General features: G+C 45.6%; 5 protein-coding genes across 5 annotated transcripts; 2 read left to right on the top strand and 3 right to left on the bottom strand.

Moving 5' to 3' along the window:
- Window positions 1–380: 380 nt before the first annotated feature.
- AOL_s00210g55 (uncharacterized protein) lies at window positions 381–1,993 on the top strand (the record flags this gene model as incomplete). The annotated part of the gene is made up of 2 exons (XM_011128857.1): window positions 381–435; window positions 498–1,993. The coding sequence occupies 2 exons, from the start codon at window positions 381–383 to the stop codon at window positions 1,991–1,993; spliced, it is 1,551 nt and encodes a 516-aa protein (XP_011127159.1).
- A 349-nt stretch (window positions 1,994–2,342) lies between these two features.
- On the bottom strand, window positions 2,343–3,497 carry AOL_s00210g54 (uncharacterized protein; the record flags this gene model as incomplete). Its single annotated transcript, XM_011128856.1, has 2 exons — window positions 2,343–2,776; window positions 2,843–3,497. The coding sequence occupies 2 exons, from the start codon at window positions 3,495–3,497 to the stop codon at window positions 2,343–2,345; spliced, it is 1,089 nt and encodes a 362-aa protein (XP_011127158.1).
- A 3,494-nt stretch (window positions 3,498–6,991) lies between these two features.
- Window positions 6,992–8,149, bottom strand: AOL_s00210g53 (uncharacterized protein; the record flags this gene model as incomplete). Its single annotated transcript, XM_011128855.1, has 3 exons — window positions 6,992–7,201; window positions 7,265–7,800; window positions 7,861–8,149. 3 exons carry the CDS (start codon window positions 8,147–8,149, stop codon window positions 6,992–6,994), a joined length of 1,035 nt encoding a protein of 344 aa, XP_011127157.1.
- A 762-nt stretch (window positions 8,150–8,911) lies between these two features.
- AOL_s00210g52 (uncharacterized protein) lies at window positions 8,912–13,329 on the top strand (the record flags this gene model as incomplete). The annotated part of the gene is made up of 5 exons (XM_011128854.1): window positions 8,912–8,975; window positions 9,053–9,581; window positions 9,673–10,560; window positions 10,616–12,417; window positions 12,476–13,329. 5 exons carry the CDS (start codon window positions 8,912–8,914, stop codon window positions 13,327–13,329), a joined length of 4,137 nt encoding a protein of 1,378 aa, XP_011127156.1.
- A 1,146-nt stretch (window positions 13,330–14,475) lies between these two features.
- On the bottom strand, window positions 14,476–16,631 carry AOL_s00210g51 (uncharacterized protein; the record flags this gene model as incomplete). The annotated part of the gene is made up of 4 exons (XM_011128853.1): window positions 14,476–15,504; window positions 15,573–16,321; window positions 16,418–16,502; window positions 16,572–16,631. 4 exons carry the CDS (start codon window positions 16,629–16,631, stop codon window positions 14,476–14,478), a joined length of 1,923 nt encoding a protein of 640 aa, XP_011127155.1.
- Between the last annotated feature and the right edge of the window lie 1,364 nt (window positions 16,632–17,995).

Below are 17,995 nucleotides of genomic sequence, written 5' to 3'. Positions count from 1 at the left end.
TCGCCTAGGCTATTTTTTAATTCCGGCGAGCGTACGCTAGAAACTGTCCAAGAACCAGATACTCTCGACTATAAATTGCCATTACGACTGCTGCACAATCTTCCATTCCCTTTGCTCCTGTGTGTCTTCTTTCCATTGGTTGGCGGCTCTACTCTGTAGCGTTTTAGCATTTTTGGTTTCTCACATTCTGCTTTTCACAATTTGATTGTCGGGTTCACTTGTCCTCCGATATAGAATAATACGGCTTCTAATACTATCCTAATATTCCTCCCAACTATATCGGTTTCGTCCTATCCTCTAAAGCCCCCAATAAAGCTTAATCTCGACTAGGCTCCCGCACACTGCACTGAGCACTGATATATCTAAGCATGTCTACCACCATGGATGAATCGTCGTCACCAGCAGCGGAATCTCCCGCCGTCCTGCGCCAAGCCGGTAAGTCTCGGCAGGTCATAATACCACAATGTCAACGCTTGATCCTAACAGGCACTCGACAGGTCTTCTCGAAAAATTCCATATCATTCGTTCCTCAATCTCGTTCTATAACAACGTAATTGTCTCTGCAAGCTATTCTTCACCAAATCCTCTGTCTCCAGACCGTTTAATACGTGCTCTACACACCGTCTTATCTGCCCATCCAAGTCTTTCCGTTGGTATCCAACTCTCGGAAGAATCAACAGGCACGCCGTCATTCATTCGCCTCCCCTCGATCAATTTTAACAAGAGCGAGAAATTTATAATATGGGAATCTTCATCGACATCGCCGGGTCATGCAAAAGAATACAAAGATCTACTTTGTAGGCTTCATAATACTCCATTTGCCAATGAGGATCTTACTACCTTACCGCTCTGGAGAATCGGAGTGTTGAAACGTTCGTATAATACACCAACGGCTCATGATTCGGAAACGAATTCGGAAGGAAGGATTGACTATGAAATTGCGTTCAGTGTCCACCATGCTATTGCAGATGGATTATCTTGTGCTGCATTCCACTACTCTCTTGTCAATGCTTTAAATAGCGTTGACGAGACTAGTGGTTCCGAAGTCAACTGGGACATCTACACCCCACCGAAAGACCTCAAGTTACTCCCTTCAATGGATGAAGTCCTCGATTTCGGTATGGGTCTTAAAACCGCGGGCAAAGTAGCTGGATTCGTCGGAAAGTCCATATTACCATCCTTCATGCACAAAACGTTTTGGGCTGCCGGAAAGGTTCCTGAAAAATTATCCCCGACGAAAATTGACGTGTTGACATTCGAACCCTACGTACTAGAGAGTTTGATCAAAACTTTACGGGCGAAAAAGGTCAGCTTGACAGCTTTCTTGACATATGCGGTTGCGAATTCGCTGTTTAGTATCATGAAAACTTTGGAGAAAGATGAATTTGCGAAGATTAAGTATGTGAAAGTTAGTGTGCCGATGAGCTATCGAAAGAACGCTGGATGGGATAATACTGTTATGTCGGATTTTGTAGGGGCTATAAACTGGGATATTGCGAAGTTTAAGTCGTTAGAAGGGGAGGTTAGCGGGATGAAAAAGTTGACAGCGGAACTCAAGAAAGAAAGCACCGTTACCAGAGACTCTGAAGTCGGCCTAATCGCCTTAGTCGGGGATTTAGCTGGGTTCTTCAAAGGACAAGTTGGCAAAGATAGAGAGTTGACGTTTGAGGTATCAAATCTGGGAGTTTTGGATCCAGGGAAGATTGGAGATCTGAAAAAGAAGGAACAGGAGAAGGAACAAGAGAACAAACAGGAAAAGGAAGGTGGGGAAGGAAGCAAAACAGCAACAAAGGAGTCTGAGGGATGGAAGATTGAGGAGGCACTGTTCAGCCAGAGCGCCTCCGTGCCAGGGCCCGCATTCTCGGTAAACGCCGTAACTGTCAACGGGAGCATGAGAATTGTGGTGCAATGGATGGAAGGAGTATTCAAAGATGATGTTATGGAAGCCTTGGTGAAAAGTTTGAATAGCTCTCTACCAGATTTTTCTAAGTAGGGTTGAAAACAAAAGGTATATATCGCGAACATAGGAGGGAAATGAGACCAGTACGCCTGATCTGAATCTAATATTTAGAGATATCTGACTAATGTTTAATATTGAACTCCACTCATATTTGGGACAGAAATATACATGTATACAATATAATCATGAGCTGAAGTAATTGGATTTAACGCCAATAGAAGCCAAATATAACAATACAATCTTCCTACGTCCTAGATCCCAAACTAAACCCTATTGCCTTAGAACAAATTTGGTGCAATAAATCAGCAAACCCTAAGCACCCAGAGCTCCATAGGCCTAGCCTCAACTCCACCATAAACCCAATTTCGCGCACGCCCAGATCTCACAATTTAGATTCCTTATCGATATCTTTATCCGTATCCTGTGATGCCTTCCTAACAACCTGCAAGAATAATGCGAATAGATCTTCATCCCTAAGGACATTATTCTCAATCCCCGCAGAAGCTCCAGCGACGGCTCCCGCAGCAACGACCGTTCCAGTACCCCCTAAAGCTACTGCAGTGATAGCGGCAGCGCCCGCGGCCCCTCCAGCTCCAGCACTCTGACACAAAGCAAATATCGAACCAGCTTCAACGATCCCGATGGCGGACTGCCAACCCGCAGCAATGCTCCCGGCACCTACACCTGCACCGCCGAATCCAAGAACTGGAAGTATGAGTGGGGAGAGGATTGCTGTCAAAGCAATGGTCCCTCCTACTGCGATACCGCCAATAGCAATGTTCTTAGCAACTTTCAAGCCCTGCTTTATTTTGAGCTCTACAGAAGTTTAATAGTGTCAGAGTTATCCGTTGGTACCAAAGAAAGAAGGACCAGACGACTTACTTTTGTTGACTTCAGCCACATACTCCCAGCTCCAATATGATAGAATCCCTCTCCAATGAGAAAGCTCCTTCATATCGGATGGATATACGCCCTTCTCAAATAATATCTGTGCTTGGGGGCCCAAAAAACCTTGCCAGACCGTCTCCCCCTTGAGTATCTGATAAATCAGGCAGCCAACAGCAAAGAACTCTCGGCGGAAGGTTTTCTCTTTATCATTTATTCCGACAAGGCACGATTCCGGGATCCAGAAGTGAAGGTCGTATTGATCGAGTAATTTCTCCTTTTCATTAGGAGCATTCTCACCAGACACATCAATGAGCGACTCTTGCAAGGTAATATCTCCTGACTCCTGAAGCCGAAATATGAGTGGCCTTGGCTGCTCACTTGTACTATTCCATGTCGACATAATACCGATAATTTTATTAACATATTCCTGACGAGTTTGTAAGGGAATCTTGTCATATTCATTAATGAAGGTTTCCGAGCCATATTGCGTGATCCCACAGGGTAAATAGGATGGCTCCGATGGAGTCAAATTTATGTCAGCCGACTTATTTTCTTTAGTAAGGAAAAAGGCGTCCTCTGGAGGCAGAAAGGCGGAGGCTCTTCTTCCTTCTGAGTTACCAGCTAAAAGTGGAGAGTTTTCGGCCGACATGATCAGAGCTGAGAAAAGGTATGAAGGTAGAGATATAGGTTTGCTAGAATACTAGGTGGTTAGGTAGAGGGCTAGGTAAAAGTATACACAGTTCTAGATGTAGCCGAAGTACCACGAATTCAAATCGAATATGCGATGGGAAGGGGTACACTGCGTTTATAACGCAGGTCCAACAACTTCAGGCACGAATAGAACTGAGTAGCCGGGGTCGCGGGGCACCTACATCCGGAACGTTGAACGTTCGAGCCCGTAGATTGTGGCACGGAAAGCCACGCGTGTACACGATCCTTCTCGTTACAATCAAAGAGGCCAAATTTGCAAAAGCTTTGAGGCAAAAGCTTCTTCAGCTGCTTAGTCTTTCGGGGAAATTTCAAGAATTAATTTCGAACCGATGTGGTTTCAAGGTGCGTAGGGTTGAATATCTCGCAAAGGACACTCAAGTTCAGGATTTGAACTAGAATAAGCCAGAGTCAACCAGGTACGGGGTACTGATCATGAAGCAGCTTTTGATCGTTTGTTTGTTTTGGGCCGGCAGCCTGTTTGCTCGCCACGTCTGTTCCTTCATGCAATGTTCGTCGATGAGACATTTGGTGCGTATGCAGCACGCATTATTATTACCAGCAGTATATCATAAATCAGAGGCATGGGTGACCGTTTGACCCCACGGTTCTAGAGTGCCTCAAGAAAGCTTATGACCAAAGTCCACTTCGGAATTCTCAGCACCAAGCCCACTTCTACTACCCACAGCCCCGTCGGTTTTTACGTCAGCCTTCGTTCAAGGCCAAACTAAGCTAAGCCTAAAAAGGTCTCGTGGCCCAAAACGTCTCTTGCGAAATGCAACGGGCGCAACACATATCATCTACTATTTACGATCTTGAGCTAGCTCACGGAGCCGCGAGGAGGTGCGAAATTCAGAAACAAAACAATTGCTACCGCGAAACTACTACTCACTTGGCTAGCCCCGAGACTACTCACTTGGTAGAGTACGTAACACTTTGCTAAAATGAGAGCGTTCGAGAGTTACGTAGCGATTATATGCTAACGGCCTGCGTACGCGTTGGGATAGAGGTAAGTTGAACTGCGGCAACCTATTCTGATGGTCTGAATTTAGGCCTTCTCCACTCGAAGTGTACTTCGTGTTGTCTGGTACCAACGAGACCAGGCCATCTCGAGTCTCAAAGACGAATGTTGCCTCAGTTTATATACATACTCGGAGCTCGCCTCAGTCTCGACGCCAGACGCCAGCATACCGTGCACGTGCACGCTCTTCTGGGTAGTTACATTACAGTCTTACTTTATAACTTGGTACACCTCCCCTAACATAAGAAGGGTCACGGATAATCTTCACGCCCAGTTTACTTTGCTAGATAAGACAAGAGCCCAAGATCAACCTACGCTCTAAAAACTGAAGATGCTTAATCAAGGCGAGCATTGTGGCGTGGTTGGCTTGTGCCACTAGTATGATTGAAGAGAATTGTCCAGAAGCTCGGACTCTTCTCCCACCTCTACAAAGTATCACAGACAGATATTTATAGTAAAATAAGGCCAGTGATATGCATTCGCTGGCAATCAGGAATAAAAATGGCGGGGTGTCAAGGCTTGCGATACATGTACGACGACCGTTGCCAATATAGCAAAACTCCCAGGGCTAAAGATCCTGGATATGGCACTCCCAGAGCTTTGGTGGGTAGTCGACGGGGTAAGTCTGTACTTCCCGGTTTTTTGGGCCATCTGTCATTTTTCCAGCTTTTATTTTCTTTTTTAGCTGATTGCTTTAATATCCGCACGCAAGACCTCTATCTATAAGCATTCAGGCTCCGATATACGCGCCTGAAACCTAAATTTGCGCTACTTTCTATATATTAGATATAAGCTTCGCCTGTCCGGTGCGGCAAGGTTTGAATCATTAATTAAGTAGTATTTAGAATATTGTGAGCATTCAAATATACAAAAGTTACATAGAATTGTGGTGCTCATTGAATTCTGGGCGTAGCTCCCCGCATCTACCCCGCCCCACCCAGACAACTCTAAATATAAATTCTATGAAGGGCTTTAAGATTTCTCAAAAGTTTAAGGTCTAGGGCCGCATAGGGCTGCAGCTCTACCACGATACAGGTCCACCCTCTGGCATGATATAAGCTGCCCGTCGCTAAAGCGTTCAAATCAGACCAATAAATCAGGTATATATACCGGCTAATTATCTAGGTAATTTGTTTGAATAGTGGAAAAATAAGTAGTATAATAGGTAACATAAATTTTCAAACTACCCTATGTTGTGGCCAGTACTCTTTTAAATTTTGCTTTAGAGACTCAATCGATGCTCAGCCCTTTCACCGACACTGACCTTATTCATAGCAACATACTGGGTCTATAGTTGCTATCGATATCTTTTCGGTCCAACTTGTCAATACCTGTTATTATTTTCACTTTCGCGATGGCTATTAATATATTCTAATGTGGTGACTAGGGATTCACCGACCTCCTATTTTCATCTATGTGGATACTTATATTTACATCGATATATACAGCTCATATTTTAAATATATTTTGTAGCTTGTAGCTTCTGCATGCATGCCATGTGTAGAATTTAGAAACTGTACACGTGGGCTGCGCCTGGTCTCGAGGCTAATCTTGGGGGCTAATTTTGGGGCACACGAGGAGTATTATGGTATATATATTACGACTCCTCCAATTCTTTTCGACCTGACGGGCGAGCACCAGTAAATAAGTTGAAAAATACTCAGTTTAGGGTTGTATCGAGGAGCCACATATCATCACACGCTCCAAGGTGCAAAGGAGTATTTCTAAGGACTCCATGGTAGAGGTCCCTAGCCTAAGCTAAAAGTCTTGCTCATGTTGCCCATAGAAATAAGCTAGATCCAGAATCGTTATTATTCGTCAGTACTGCAGCTGGGAGTCCACCCTTATGAGGGGTGTATAAGATATCTCATATGCATGTCGCTACATGTAGTCCGGACGCCGCGTCTTGAATGCTACGTTCCTTGCCAATCGCAAATTTAAAGGTGGGCCTGCATATTCCAATTATCGTTAATTAGGTATTCACTTTTATCAGAAGCATTATTCAGGTATTCGACTATAAGATGATATGGGCAAACGTCGAGCCGGAGTCCTGCCGATTTGTATTTATTTGGTAGCGAGTAGACAGCTAAGGCTGTACTTATACATTATCCCATATATTTAGTTCGAATTCCTTTAAATTTCTCTATATCGTGCACTGTTGGTCTTTAGGCTGAAGTGTAAGAGGTTAGAAAAAAACGTTAATGGAAATCAAGAGGTCAGGTTTAATTTTTATACAAGAATCTCAAAGTTCGGCTCCGGGAAACTTAGAGACTAAATAAGTTGCGGTGGCGTCTAGAACTTCCAGCTAGCTTCCGAAAGTACCTTCTAGAGGCTGCAGTTGATAATTTATAGTGAGTATCCTGAATCTGAAAACCAAGGGCATAGAAAGTTAGACTCTTGAGGCAAAAAAATAGCTATGGGGTACCCTCTTCTACTTCTATTCTCTGCAGATACGCTTTTAGCCTTTCCTTTGCCTCTACTCCGTTCCAAAGCTCTGTTTTGCCAATTTGTGATAACACTGGCATACCAATTTGCTCAATGGCAAATGAAGCTGCCACAGTAGCATACGCTGCAGCGAGAATAATATCCCTAGTTCTAACTAAACCTATTGCTAGGCCACCAATCTAAGGTACTCCTTAATTAGCTGTCGTAGTCATTAGGATAAGTAAGGGATTATGGACCCTTACAAAACAATTTCCTCCCCCAGTTGGATCTACAACCCGCGAATTGTGTTCTTCGTCAAAGTATGCAGGTAACCATTTGCCCCCTTCGCTGTGTCTAATATAACAACCGTCTTTTCCAGCTCTAACGATGATAGGGCCATTTCTCCCTAACCCAATGCCTGAGACATACCACTTCTCGGCATTTGTCTCAATAGAAAGCCTCTTCTCTGCCTCAGACTCTGATAGCCCGTAAAACCCTCCAAGTTCTGCAGCATTTGGTGAAACAACCGATACCAGCTTTAGCACTTCGAGGCAGGAAGGAAGTTCTTCAGGTGTACAGAGATTCGGAACCGGTTCCCAGATCAGAACTGGTTCTTTCGGGGAGCTCCTTAGAGATGAAAGCGTATTGATAATATCCCGACACCGATCCGACGAGCAAATCAAATGAAAGGAAAGAGAGTTTATCAATGGGGTATTGGCAAAATCATTGGGTGTCAAACGCAGCTTTGGTGTAAGATACTCGAATGAACGGAAATCGGCGGGACCATATGAGTTCCAACCTAAAAGACAATCAGCTATAGGTCATAACTTAAGAGATAATTGCTAAATTTTGTAAGTACCTCTAGTGGTTTTTCGTTCTGGTGTCTCCCGTAAAATCAGGCTGGTGCCCCACCGCTGAAGCTCATGCTTAATGTCATCTGGAAAGTCGTTACCCACGTCTACGATCCAGCCAAGGGTTCTAGACAGTTCAGGCGGTGGAGAGAAAAGACGAGCGCCGATGATACCGAAGGTGCCAGCACCGCCAATGATATTGTCCACGACTCGTCCAGAAGCAGGGAAGTGTATCTGGTCAATAATGAACATTCCCAGCGTCACAAAGTGTATCGAAAACTCCGATGTATCTGTCATTGCGAATACTCGGGGTCCTGATAGCAGCTAAAGAAGACATAGATAGTACTAGCACCATAGTCTAGTGCAATTGGAATGGATCCGAGCTTAAAACGACGTTGAGAGTGGTCACGAGACTAAACGATTCTTTTAGGGCTATAAACATGCGACTATCTTCCACCCAACGCCGGTGAAGCGTTGGGTGAGGTTTTTTTGTGTTGTGGGCGTCGTCAATGTGTTGGTTGCCATTACCATCCGTGGCGATAGCAACAGGGCGGCACTGTTTATGTGTACACAAAGATGCGGCATAACGACAAAGACACAGCCCAGAACGCTCCAAACGGCTTTGTTAACGTTCCAACCTCCGACTTCTTTCTCATCACCATAGGTGCTCTTCATCTTCGCAGCTTCAATCCGAATTACTATATCTGGACTGCTAAGGTTCCATATTTAGCTTCATTTTGTTGAATTCGATTCTATTGTGAGTAAATGTTTCATTACAGACAAGGATGGTGTTTATATCATTTTATCGCGCATTGCATTGACCCTGGCTACTGGACCTCGCTTTAGCCCGCATATCTCTGCAAGCACTCTATCCAATCGACTCGCACCTTAATTTTACCTCCTCCACTCCTCATCGACATCATCTCCTGATCCCACCATTCCCTATTTCCTCCCTTCGGACACCAAAAATCTATCCTTAGGCCGCCAAAACTCGACGACGACAGTCGCCCCGACTTCCCACTGCTTATCACGTAGTGGTAGCAGCTGATATCAGTCATCATGGGTGAAAACCTCGGCGAGGATGAAGCGAATGCGCTTCTTACTCTCATCCGTTCCAACAGAGGTACGCGACCAACCGGACCTCGGACCAGCCTTCGATTGAAACCTTTTACTGATTCCATTCTCGGTGACCCCTTATAGACGACGCTCTCAAAGTCGACCAACTTGTTCAAGCAAAACAGAAGATCAAGCACTATGGCATCGATGCGGATGCCACCGAACCCACCTTTTCCGCCGTTCGCATCGGCATGTCCCAGGCGTCCAATATGACTCTATTCCAACACTCCCTCAGCTGCCTTGGATACTTAGTTAAACGGTGCCGGGCCAACGATGCCACCCTCCTGAAACGTTTGTCTATCGACCTCCTCCCGCTTCTCCTAGACAAAATGGGTGATGCGAAAGAGCGTATTCGGGAAATGGCACTCTCCCCGGTTGTTGATATATGGACTGTTGCACCCGTCGAGACGGAGAGGGCCATCCGTGAAAACGGCCTAACTAGCAAGAATTCTAGACTTAAGGAGTCTAGTTTGGAATGGTTGGTTAGAGTACATGCTCTGTACGGCGGGCAGCTCTCAATCAAGCCATATACTAGTCTGCTGGTGAGGTTGCTCGAGGATGCAAGTGATGGAGTAAGAGAAAAAGCGAAGCACGTGGTTGTGGATTTGTTTAAGTGAGTTTGCCTCTGGCGGGCGTGCGGTCCACGTTTCTCAACCCTAAATTCATGACATCGTCTCAATCGGACTAACCTTCCCGAACTTTAGGTCCGCCTCGGGTCCAGCAAAAGCCGATTTACAGAAGTCGATTACAGAGCACCAAGTTCGCAAAACCATTGCGACATACGTTATCGAAAACATTAGCGGCCCGGATATGAGAGGTTCTGTTAAAAATGAGAAGGATAAGGCTAAGGATGAGAAACCAGCACGGCCGGCCGCCAAAAGCACCTACCTCAGCTCTCTTGCAGGCGTTGATATGGATGAGATGAAGCCAGCATACGCCAACACTGGCCGGGAACTTGAAAACGAGCTAAATGGTATGCTAGCGGACCTCTCGGGCAAAGAGTCGGAACAAAACTGGGCTGCACGAGAGCGACACGTTACAAGAATCCGAGAACTCTTACGGGGGAATGCTCCTACCGACCATCCCGCCATATTTTCGGCTGGCATAAAGACACTGTGTGATGGACTTGTCAACGTAGTTAAATCACTCCGAACAACCGTCTCAACGAAGGGCTGCCAGTGCGTCAAAGACCTATTTCTAGTTCTGGGGCATGGAATGGACCCGACTATCGATATAATTTTGCCAACCATGATCAAATTGTGTGGCGGTACGAAGAAAATCACTGCAGAAGCCGCAAATGTCACCTGCGCTATCATATTCGCAAAGACTTCCTACCATCATAAGATTCCGAATTACTTATATGGTGCCTGCACAGACAAGAATATTCAGCCTAGATTATATGCGACATCATGGTTTAGGGCTCTGGTTGAAGCACATGCCCATGAAAAGTATATACTTGACCATGGAGACGGTATCAAAAAACTCGAAGACGGGTTGAAGAAGGTATTGGTGGATTCGAACCCGGCCGTCAGAGAAGGTGGACGTGCGGCTTTCTGGACCTACTTCGACCTTTTCCCTGATCGTGCCACCGTGTAAGTTCATACTTCTAGTATTTATCTCCTTTGAACTCTACTAAGACGAAGACAGTATTTTGGAAGCTCAAGATGCAAACACCCGCAAATTGCTTGACAAGGATAACCCGAATGGCAGCTCCGGCACCAGTGCTGGTCCAAGTTCCAATGCTGGTCCTTCGTCTCGGCCAGCAGCTGCCCGCGCTGGTGCACCTACTACAACTCGACTTTCAATCAAGGAGCAAATCGCTGCGCGCCGGAAAGAGGCCGCCGCCGCCGCACAAGCAAAACAAGCACCAAAGCTTGAGCCTGCTCACTCCCTCTCCGGACCTCTAAGCGCTGGCTCATCCTCCTCTGCACAAACTGCACCAGAAAAGTCCGGTATATCTTCCGCCCCCGTCCGCCCTAGTCGTCCTATGCGACCTAAATCGCAGCTCTCAGTTCGCGTTGACGAAGCAAAGAGGCCAGCGTCATCAAGTAGTAATGGAGATTCTGCTAATGCTATCGAAAGAACGTTGGAAAGAATGAACGGCAATCGAGCAATGAGCCCTTCCTCGTCAGCCCGGTCTGGTTTCTCACCTTCTACATCAAGCTATAAAAAATCATCAACCACCTCGCCACCGGGTTCAACAAGAGCAGCCCGAACAACAGTTCGAGCAAGCCCCCTTAGCTCTCGAAAACTAACAATCTTAGAGCAACTAGCTCATGCAGACCATAAAATACGTTTGGAAGGAATAGTCGTCCTAGGCTGTGCACTAGCTGGCAGAACACCGCCGAATTATGAGAAGAGGCCACCAGTACCCCCTAGCGATCAGCTCGCCCCGGCTCTTCAAAAACTTTTGAATGATCCCCATACCGAAGTCGTCGAAAGCGTTCTTGCGCCCGAGGTTCTTCCTGAGCTCGTTAAATTCGTTGGCTACGACCAAATAGTCCCTCGTGTGCTGCTCCTCAACGAGGTTGACGAAACTGAGCATCCACGGCCATACCCAACAAAAAGCCTTGCATCCCTGAAAGAACTCCTTACACCAGCCGAATCTGCGGAGCTTTTGTTAAAAGTTATCACGAGTATGGGATCCGGCGGTGCTATGTCACGGAAAATGCTCCCTGGCGCCATGTCTTTTACATCTGTCCAGCGGAAACGTATCCTACACGGGGCTCTCGAATGGATGAACACACTAGCTGGTGGCGATAAGGTCAAGCCTAATGATTATATTGACCAACTAGACACCTACAAGCTTTTTATTAATAGGCTGGTCCCAATGGTCCCATCTACCAAACAGCCAAACTTTGCTCCTCTAGCGAACATTCTTAAGAATATCCAAAAGAGGAACCCTACAATCTTCGACCGGATTCTTGCGACTTTTGACCCTGCTATACAACGGGATCTCAAGAAGGCTTGGGGAATGAAGGATGAAAGCGAAGGTGCTTCGAAGATTGAAGAAGAAGTTGCGCGCGTTGAAAAGGTCCTAGGGATAATACCCTCTGTCAATGAAATGCCGCCTCCACCTCGGCCTAACCGTGGTATCGATATCCCGGATGTTTCTCATAAAACCGACTTCATAACCGAGGACGAGGAATTAACTATGATCAATCCAATGAGTGCTCTCGCCAATCTTAACATCGTTCCTTCCGCTGCGCCTTCGACTATACCTACCGCCACAGACACTAGAAAATCTTCCAGCGGAAGTCTTGATATCCCAGATTTCTTATCAACAACCAAGAAGACTACTACGAATGGAACCAGTTCCGCAAGTAACAGGGACAAAGATTTGATTCAAGTCTACCAGGACCCCACACCATCAAAGTCCGGTGTTAACGTGCCAAGGTCCCCGGAACCACTTGCTAACATTACAAATAGCGTGCGTCCGAGGCTGAAAAGTATGGTTTTTCCTTCAGTTTACAGAAGACTAAAAGATAACTAACAATCTAAACTTAGACTTTGGTGCCTCCACAACAGCCGGCAAAACGCCTGAACAACAACTTCAAAGCCTCCAGAACTATCTGCGTAAATTGAAGGACGGAGATATCGATTCCCATGGCCTTCGGAGATTGTGCGCTATCGTCAGAGACAACCCAGCCAAGCGCGAGCAACAAGAGAATAAAGACGCGATCGATTTTTGGGCCGGCGGGCAAACCTTCGAGGAAATGCTCGACTCCCTTCTCGATTTCTTAGGCGAACCCTTTACTGGGGGCTCCACCAAAACCCCTGAAGCGCTTGCCGATGTGCGTACCCAAGGAATTCAACTACTCCGACTTTTGATGAATAAAGCCACGCCGTACTTCACAGGACGAGAGCACAGCGTTTTGCCAGTTGCATTCAAGCTTAGAGGGGAATACCCAACTCAAAGTCCTGTCAGCACCAATATCGATGACACAGTTGAGGATTATGTCAAGAGCGTCGCAGACTCCGGAATCGCTTTACCAACTATTACGAGTTTTTTGATGATGACGACACCGGATGCCGGTGCAGGCGCTGGAGGGATTGGCAAAAAGAAAGTAGGGTCCAACGTCCTCGCCCTGAAGACCTTGGCAGCATTTGTCAAAGAAAGTGATGAGGAGGACCTTGAAAGCCAGTGGAATGCAATCGGTGCAATTGCGAAGAGATACATGGAAGACGAGGATCCAGAGGTCAGGAGAGCTGTTGTTGAGGTTTGCGTTGGAGTGAGAAAGGGATTTGTTAAGAACGGAGATGTTGAGGAAGGAGAGGCAAGGCTATGGAAAGATTGTCTGGAAGGGTTGACTGAGGGTCAAAAGAACCTTTTGACTTACTACTTTGCACGAAATAATTGAGCAGCAAGTTTAAGGTTGCCAAGTCTGCCGGGGTGGGAGCTGTGCGGCCTTAGTTATAGGTGAGGGCGAATACGATGATACGATGCAAATGAGACGGAGTATGGTACAGGTTCTGACGTGATCCTCACCACGAAAATGGCGATGTTAGTAAAAGCTTGGTTCCTCTTCCATCCGCTTTTTTTCTATTGGACCCAGCTGTTGTTTTTTGCTTTGGTTTTCCGTTGGGTATTCTTGGGCTGTTTTTCTTCGTCTTCGTTTTCAATTCCCCGTCTTTTTGATTCTTTGTTTTTAATTGGTTGACATGATGCTTGCATAACAGCCCCTTTGCAAATGGCATGCATGGAAGAATTTCTTTTCCTCTTTTTTTTCTTTCTTGAGGGGGTTAGTAGGCAAAATTTTCTTTTTTTAGGGTTTCTGACAAAGTATGATAGTACCCATTTTTGGCTTGCTAAAGTGTTTCCTTCTTTCCTTCTTCTTTCAACTTGTTATTTTGGATAGCGAATATTACTTTTTAATTGAACGGGAACACTACAGAGTGTGCCAAACGATAAACTGTAGCCTCGTATTTACTATACACTAAAGGCGGATACCTATAGGTCAGCATATACCTTATGAAGATGTTTTCCTTACATACGAACCGGTACTTAGACACTTGCAAAGTTGTTGTCTACATATGGGCGTATGCACATGGGTATATAAATAGGTATTATCAAAAGGTAGATATGGATGATTGTAAGGTCATAGATGGATACAGTCGAGGAACCGACGACGAGACAAAGATGACTATTAGTTTGTATAGAGATTTAGGATTAAACCGTACTATCAAGATTGCAATGCCAATATCATTGGGAGAAAAGGAAAAAAAAAAAAAAAAAGCGAATTCAAAAGCAAGTAGAGTGCTTCACTATTGTACGACGAACCCAGACAGAACGCCCCCTAGGTAACATATGCACCGCGCGCTCAATCTTCACACACACGCTCCATTCTAATGTTAATGCAACCTCTCAAACCACCATCACCAAAAACAATATAAGAAAAAAAGTGGACTGTGGGTCGACATCTACACGCTATGTATCCCCGCCAAAAAAAGAAGAAGAAAAGAAGACGCAAAAAAAAAAAAAAAAAATGAAAAGTGGAAAAATGAAATCAGTTTGCCATTTCCTTCGGATCAGCTTGTACCAGTCTTCCAACCTTGTGTCCAAGTTTTGCATCCCCTTCAGGTTCCGTAGAGACTAATATCTCCCCGTGACCAGTAGATGCTGTTATTACCCTCGGAGCGTCGGGATCACCCGTGATGACTTCCTTTAGAGGTCCCTCAACAGAAGGACCTGGATCGGAACTTGCAGCTATTACCCCTTGTTTTGGCGTACTTTCTTCTTGAAGTGATTGATCAACTTGTGTTTGTGGTGGAGGAGTGGTGGTTATTGTCGGTACGCTTGAGTTTGAAGGGTGGGTTCTATGGCCTGATTGTACTGTCTGCTGGTCTTGCCCGTTTTCTAAGGGTAGTGTTTGTTGAGCGTTGACATTCATAGGTTCATGATGCGCTGTTGTACTGATCGAAGAATCGCTAGTTGTCCAGTTTGTTGTAGAAGGCGATGATATAGAATCTTCGCCTCTTGCCAAAGACCTATTCACCCCCGTAGTACTAGTCGATCCCGGTTTCGCAGCAGTAACAGAAACAGAATCACTAGGTCTCAAAGAATCCGTGTCCGTTCCTTCAGACCCATCATCATCGCCGCCTCTGTACTCCCTCTCGGCATCTTCTTTATCCTTTAACACCAAATTCTCCATACTATTTGTCAAACTCCCCGGTTTCGAAGCAGATAATAGACCACCCGCCGAAGATGAAGAAGCATCATCATCAACATTAGCAGGTCTAAGACCTAGATCTCTATTGCTCAATGGATCCATCTGTGTTGTTTCGCCACGGTTTTCCGATGCCTTATGGGTTCCTTGAACTGGTTCTCCCGGAGCGGGTTCTCCGATTGTGTGCGATTCTAGGTCTTCGACTACTTTCCAGATGATTTGGATTTTGTCGAAGATGCGGATACCCTTTTTGAGGGTGCCCTTTAGACCGTCCATTTTATCCCATTCTTGGGTGAAGACGCCGGAGTTTGTACCGGCACCACCGCCTTCGAAGTAGCAGTTCCACCAGCAGTGTGCTAGAGCGGAGACCTGATTTAAACGATTTCTTGTTAGCATGAAAATAACGGATAATTAAAAGATGAAAACGAGGGTCTTACAAAAGTCCACCCAGCAGCAGCTCTAGTCCTCTTCTCAAGGTCAATGCAAACATCGTTCGTCGGCAATACAACCCTATTTTTCGGTTTATAGATAACCATCTGACTATTCTTCTCCTCGTCCGCATCGACCAATAACTTCTCATCCTTCGTAAAGCTATGGAAATTCTTGATGGTCTTTCCCTCATCAACATACCCCAATATCGCAATCTTCACGTTCTCGCGAAGTCCCCATATATGTACCTCTGGAATCTCCACGGACCTTTCCACATATATCTTTGAATACTCGGATACCCATCGTGAGACGTAATCGACATAACGCAGTTGAGATGGAATGGACACTCCGGCGCCAAATTGAGGGCGCATACGTTTCTTCGTAAACCGTTCCAACGCATCTTCTTTCGACCACCCTTCTTCGGAGATTAAATAAGAACAAGTAACAGTTCCCGTCCTCCCTTTTCCAGCTTTACAATGGACCACTGCGACTTTTTCAGGTGATTGTTTGAGATGGTTTCTCATCGATGCCATGATGTTTGGGATTAATGCGAATGGTGGAGGATGGTGATCAGGCCAGGGGGAGTGGAATACTCGATTGTGAAAAGCGGAATCATCGTATCCTGTGCCCTCAGCGCGGAACTCCCAGACCGCCCAGTTAGAACCGTGTTCCTTTTCGAGGAATTCAACGACTTTGTGGAGAGGATTGCGGTAGTAGAGTTTTGGACCGGAGGCGGCGGGCATGGACATTGCGATGACTATATTATAATAAACCTCAAGTTAGTATAGGGTATCGAAAAACTGGTGGAGAGTATTATATGAGCTTTTAAATTTGGCGCCATAATTTAACGTACTGTTATCGGTGACGTAGACGAGGTCGAGACCGGTCTCGGGGTGTTTTATTCGAGGACCGGCGACGATTTGGCGGAGTATTTGAGCCTGTTAAGAAATAAAATCCGTTAGTATCCATAGAAAATTTCATATGGGGGGTAGTAGGTATTTCCTTACCATGATTTCAAGAATATAATTGGAAACCCAAGCGGCGATGGAATAGAGAAGCTTGAACATGAAAATAAAAGAAGTGAGTTAGTACTCAAACCCCCCGCCTTATAAGGCCTCGACCGAGGATCCAAGCCGCGGCAAGGCTACAATGCGAACGACGCAAAGGAGAAAAAAAGGCAAGACGACAATATGCGACTCCAACTAGCTATACAAAGCTATCAAGGGGCATATACTGGCGATACCTGTACACAGATAGTTTCACCAAGAGTAAAAAAAAAAAGAGCTTACGCAGACAATTCCTAGCGTTCATGCAGCTTATGAGTATGCACTTCGCCGCCGCGAAAAAGGATACGATACCCTCAGGTGATATATCCGAATGTGAAGGAATGTGGTTTGAAAGAAAGGGAAATGAAGGCGACAATGGATCCGATCTGAAACTTGAGTTTAAAGAAGTTGTCATTCAGGTAGCTCCTAAGAGGTGGAAGGTCAAAGAAAGCCACCGCCACAATCTTTGCCTGCGAGCCGAACTAGCTTTGACGTCACAACCGCGACCAGCTGCACCGCCACAATCTAGCCACAATCTAGCCATGGCATTGATTCGTCTGTCGGTGATAACGTTGATATCGCTCCGTGCAATGGATTAATCCGGTTCGATTCGATTCGAATTTAAACGTATAGTCGGACTAACAGGGAAAGACCAGGCTTCTTAGAGAAACACGAGCCGACGAATCGATGGATCATGATCATGATGACCAAATGCAATTTTGGACGGGATTTTGCGGTTGGTTCGTGCCAGTCAGCTTGCGGCATGTACACGCGCCGCCGTCGCCGCTGTATTCCGTCTCGATTCAAATTTAAACCGGTTCCATGGATTCCATTACAAATGATGTTTTTTGTTCCATCGGTTGGTTGTCAGTTGGTGCACCGTGCTTAACTACATGCATTGCATCGCTAGACGATAAACGGTTCGATTGAATCATGGGCAACTTGGCTAGCTGGTGGACCGAGTAGCGAGATGAGCTGAGGCTGACCCGAAGGATTCAAAAACAATTCAACCGAGATGCATATGAAAGTCAAGATAAGTAAAGTACCTAGGTAGGTAGTAGGTAAGTAAACACTGATTTATTGGTATAAATGTGGTGAGATTCCGAGAATACGTCGAAGCGAAGCGAAGCCTGGCCTCTGCGGGCCTATTTTCTGCCTTCTTCTTTCGATACATGTCCATGTTAATACAGACGTGGACGTGCATGGTCAGCTCCACTGAAGATAAGACAGTTGCACAAGTAAACTACCAGTTTTAATATCTTCGACTTCAACCGTTTTTGCAAGTTTAACTAGTCCTCTACCTTTTCTGCTCGAGAGTTATTATATATCGCTAACAAAACGCGCTTTAGTTCCTTCCAACCCCCAGCTGGTCGGAACTCCCAAAA

The sequence above is a fragment of the Orbilia oligospora genome (genome assembly GCF_000225545.1).
Source record: "Orbilia oligospora ATCC 24927 unplaced genomic scaffold scaffold00210, whole genome shotgun sequence".
Classification (NCBI taxonomy): domain Eukaryota; kingdom Fungi; phylum Ascomycota; class Orbiliomycetes; order Orbiliales; family Orbiliaceae; genus Orbilia; species Orbilia oligospora.
This window is presented reverse-complemented; position numbering and strand designations above follow the sequence as displayed.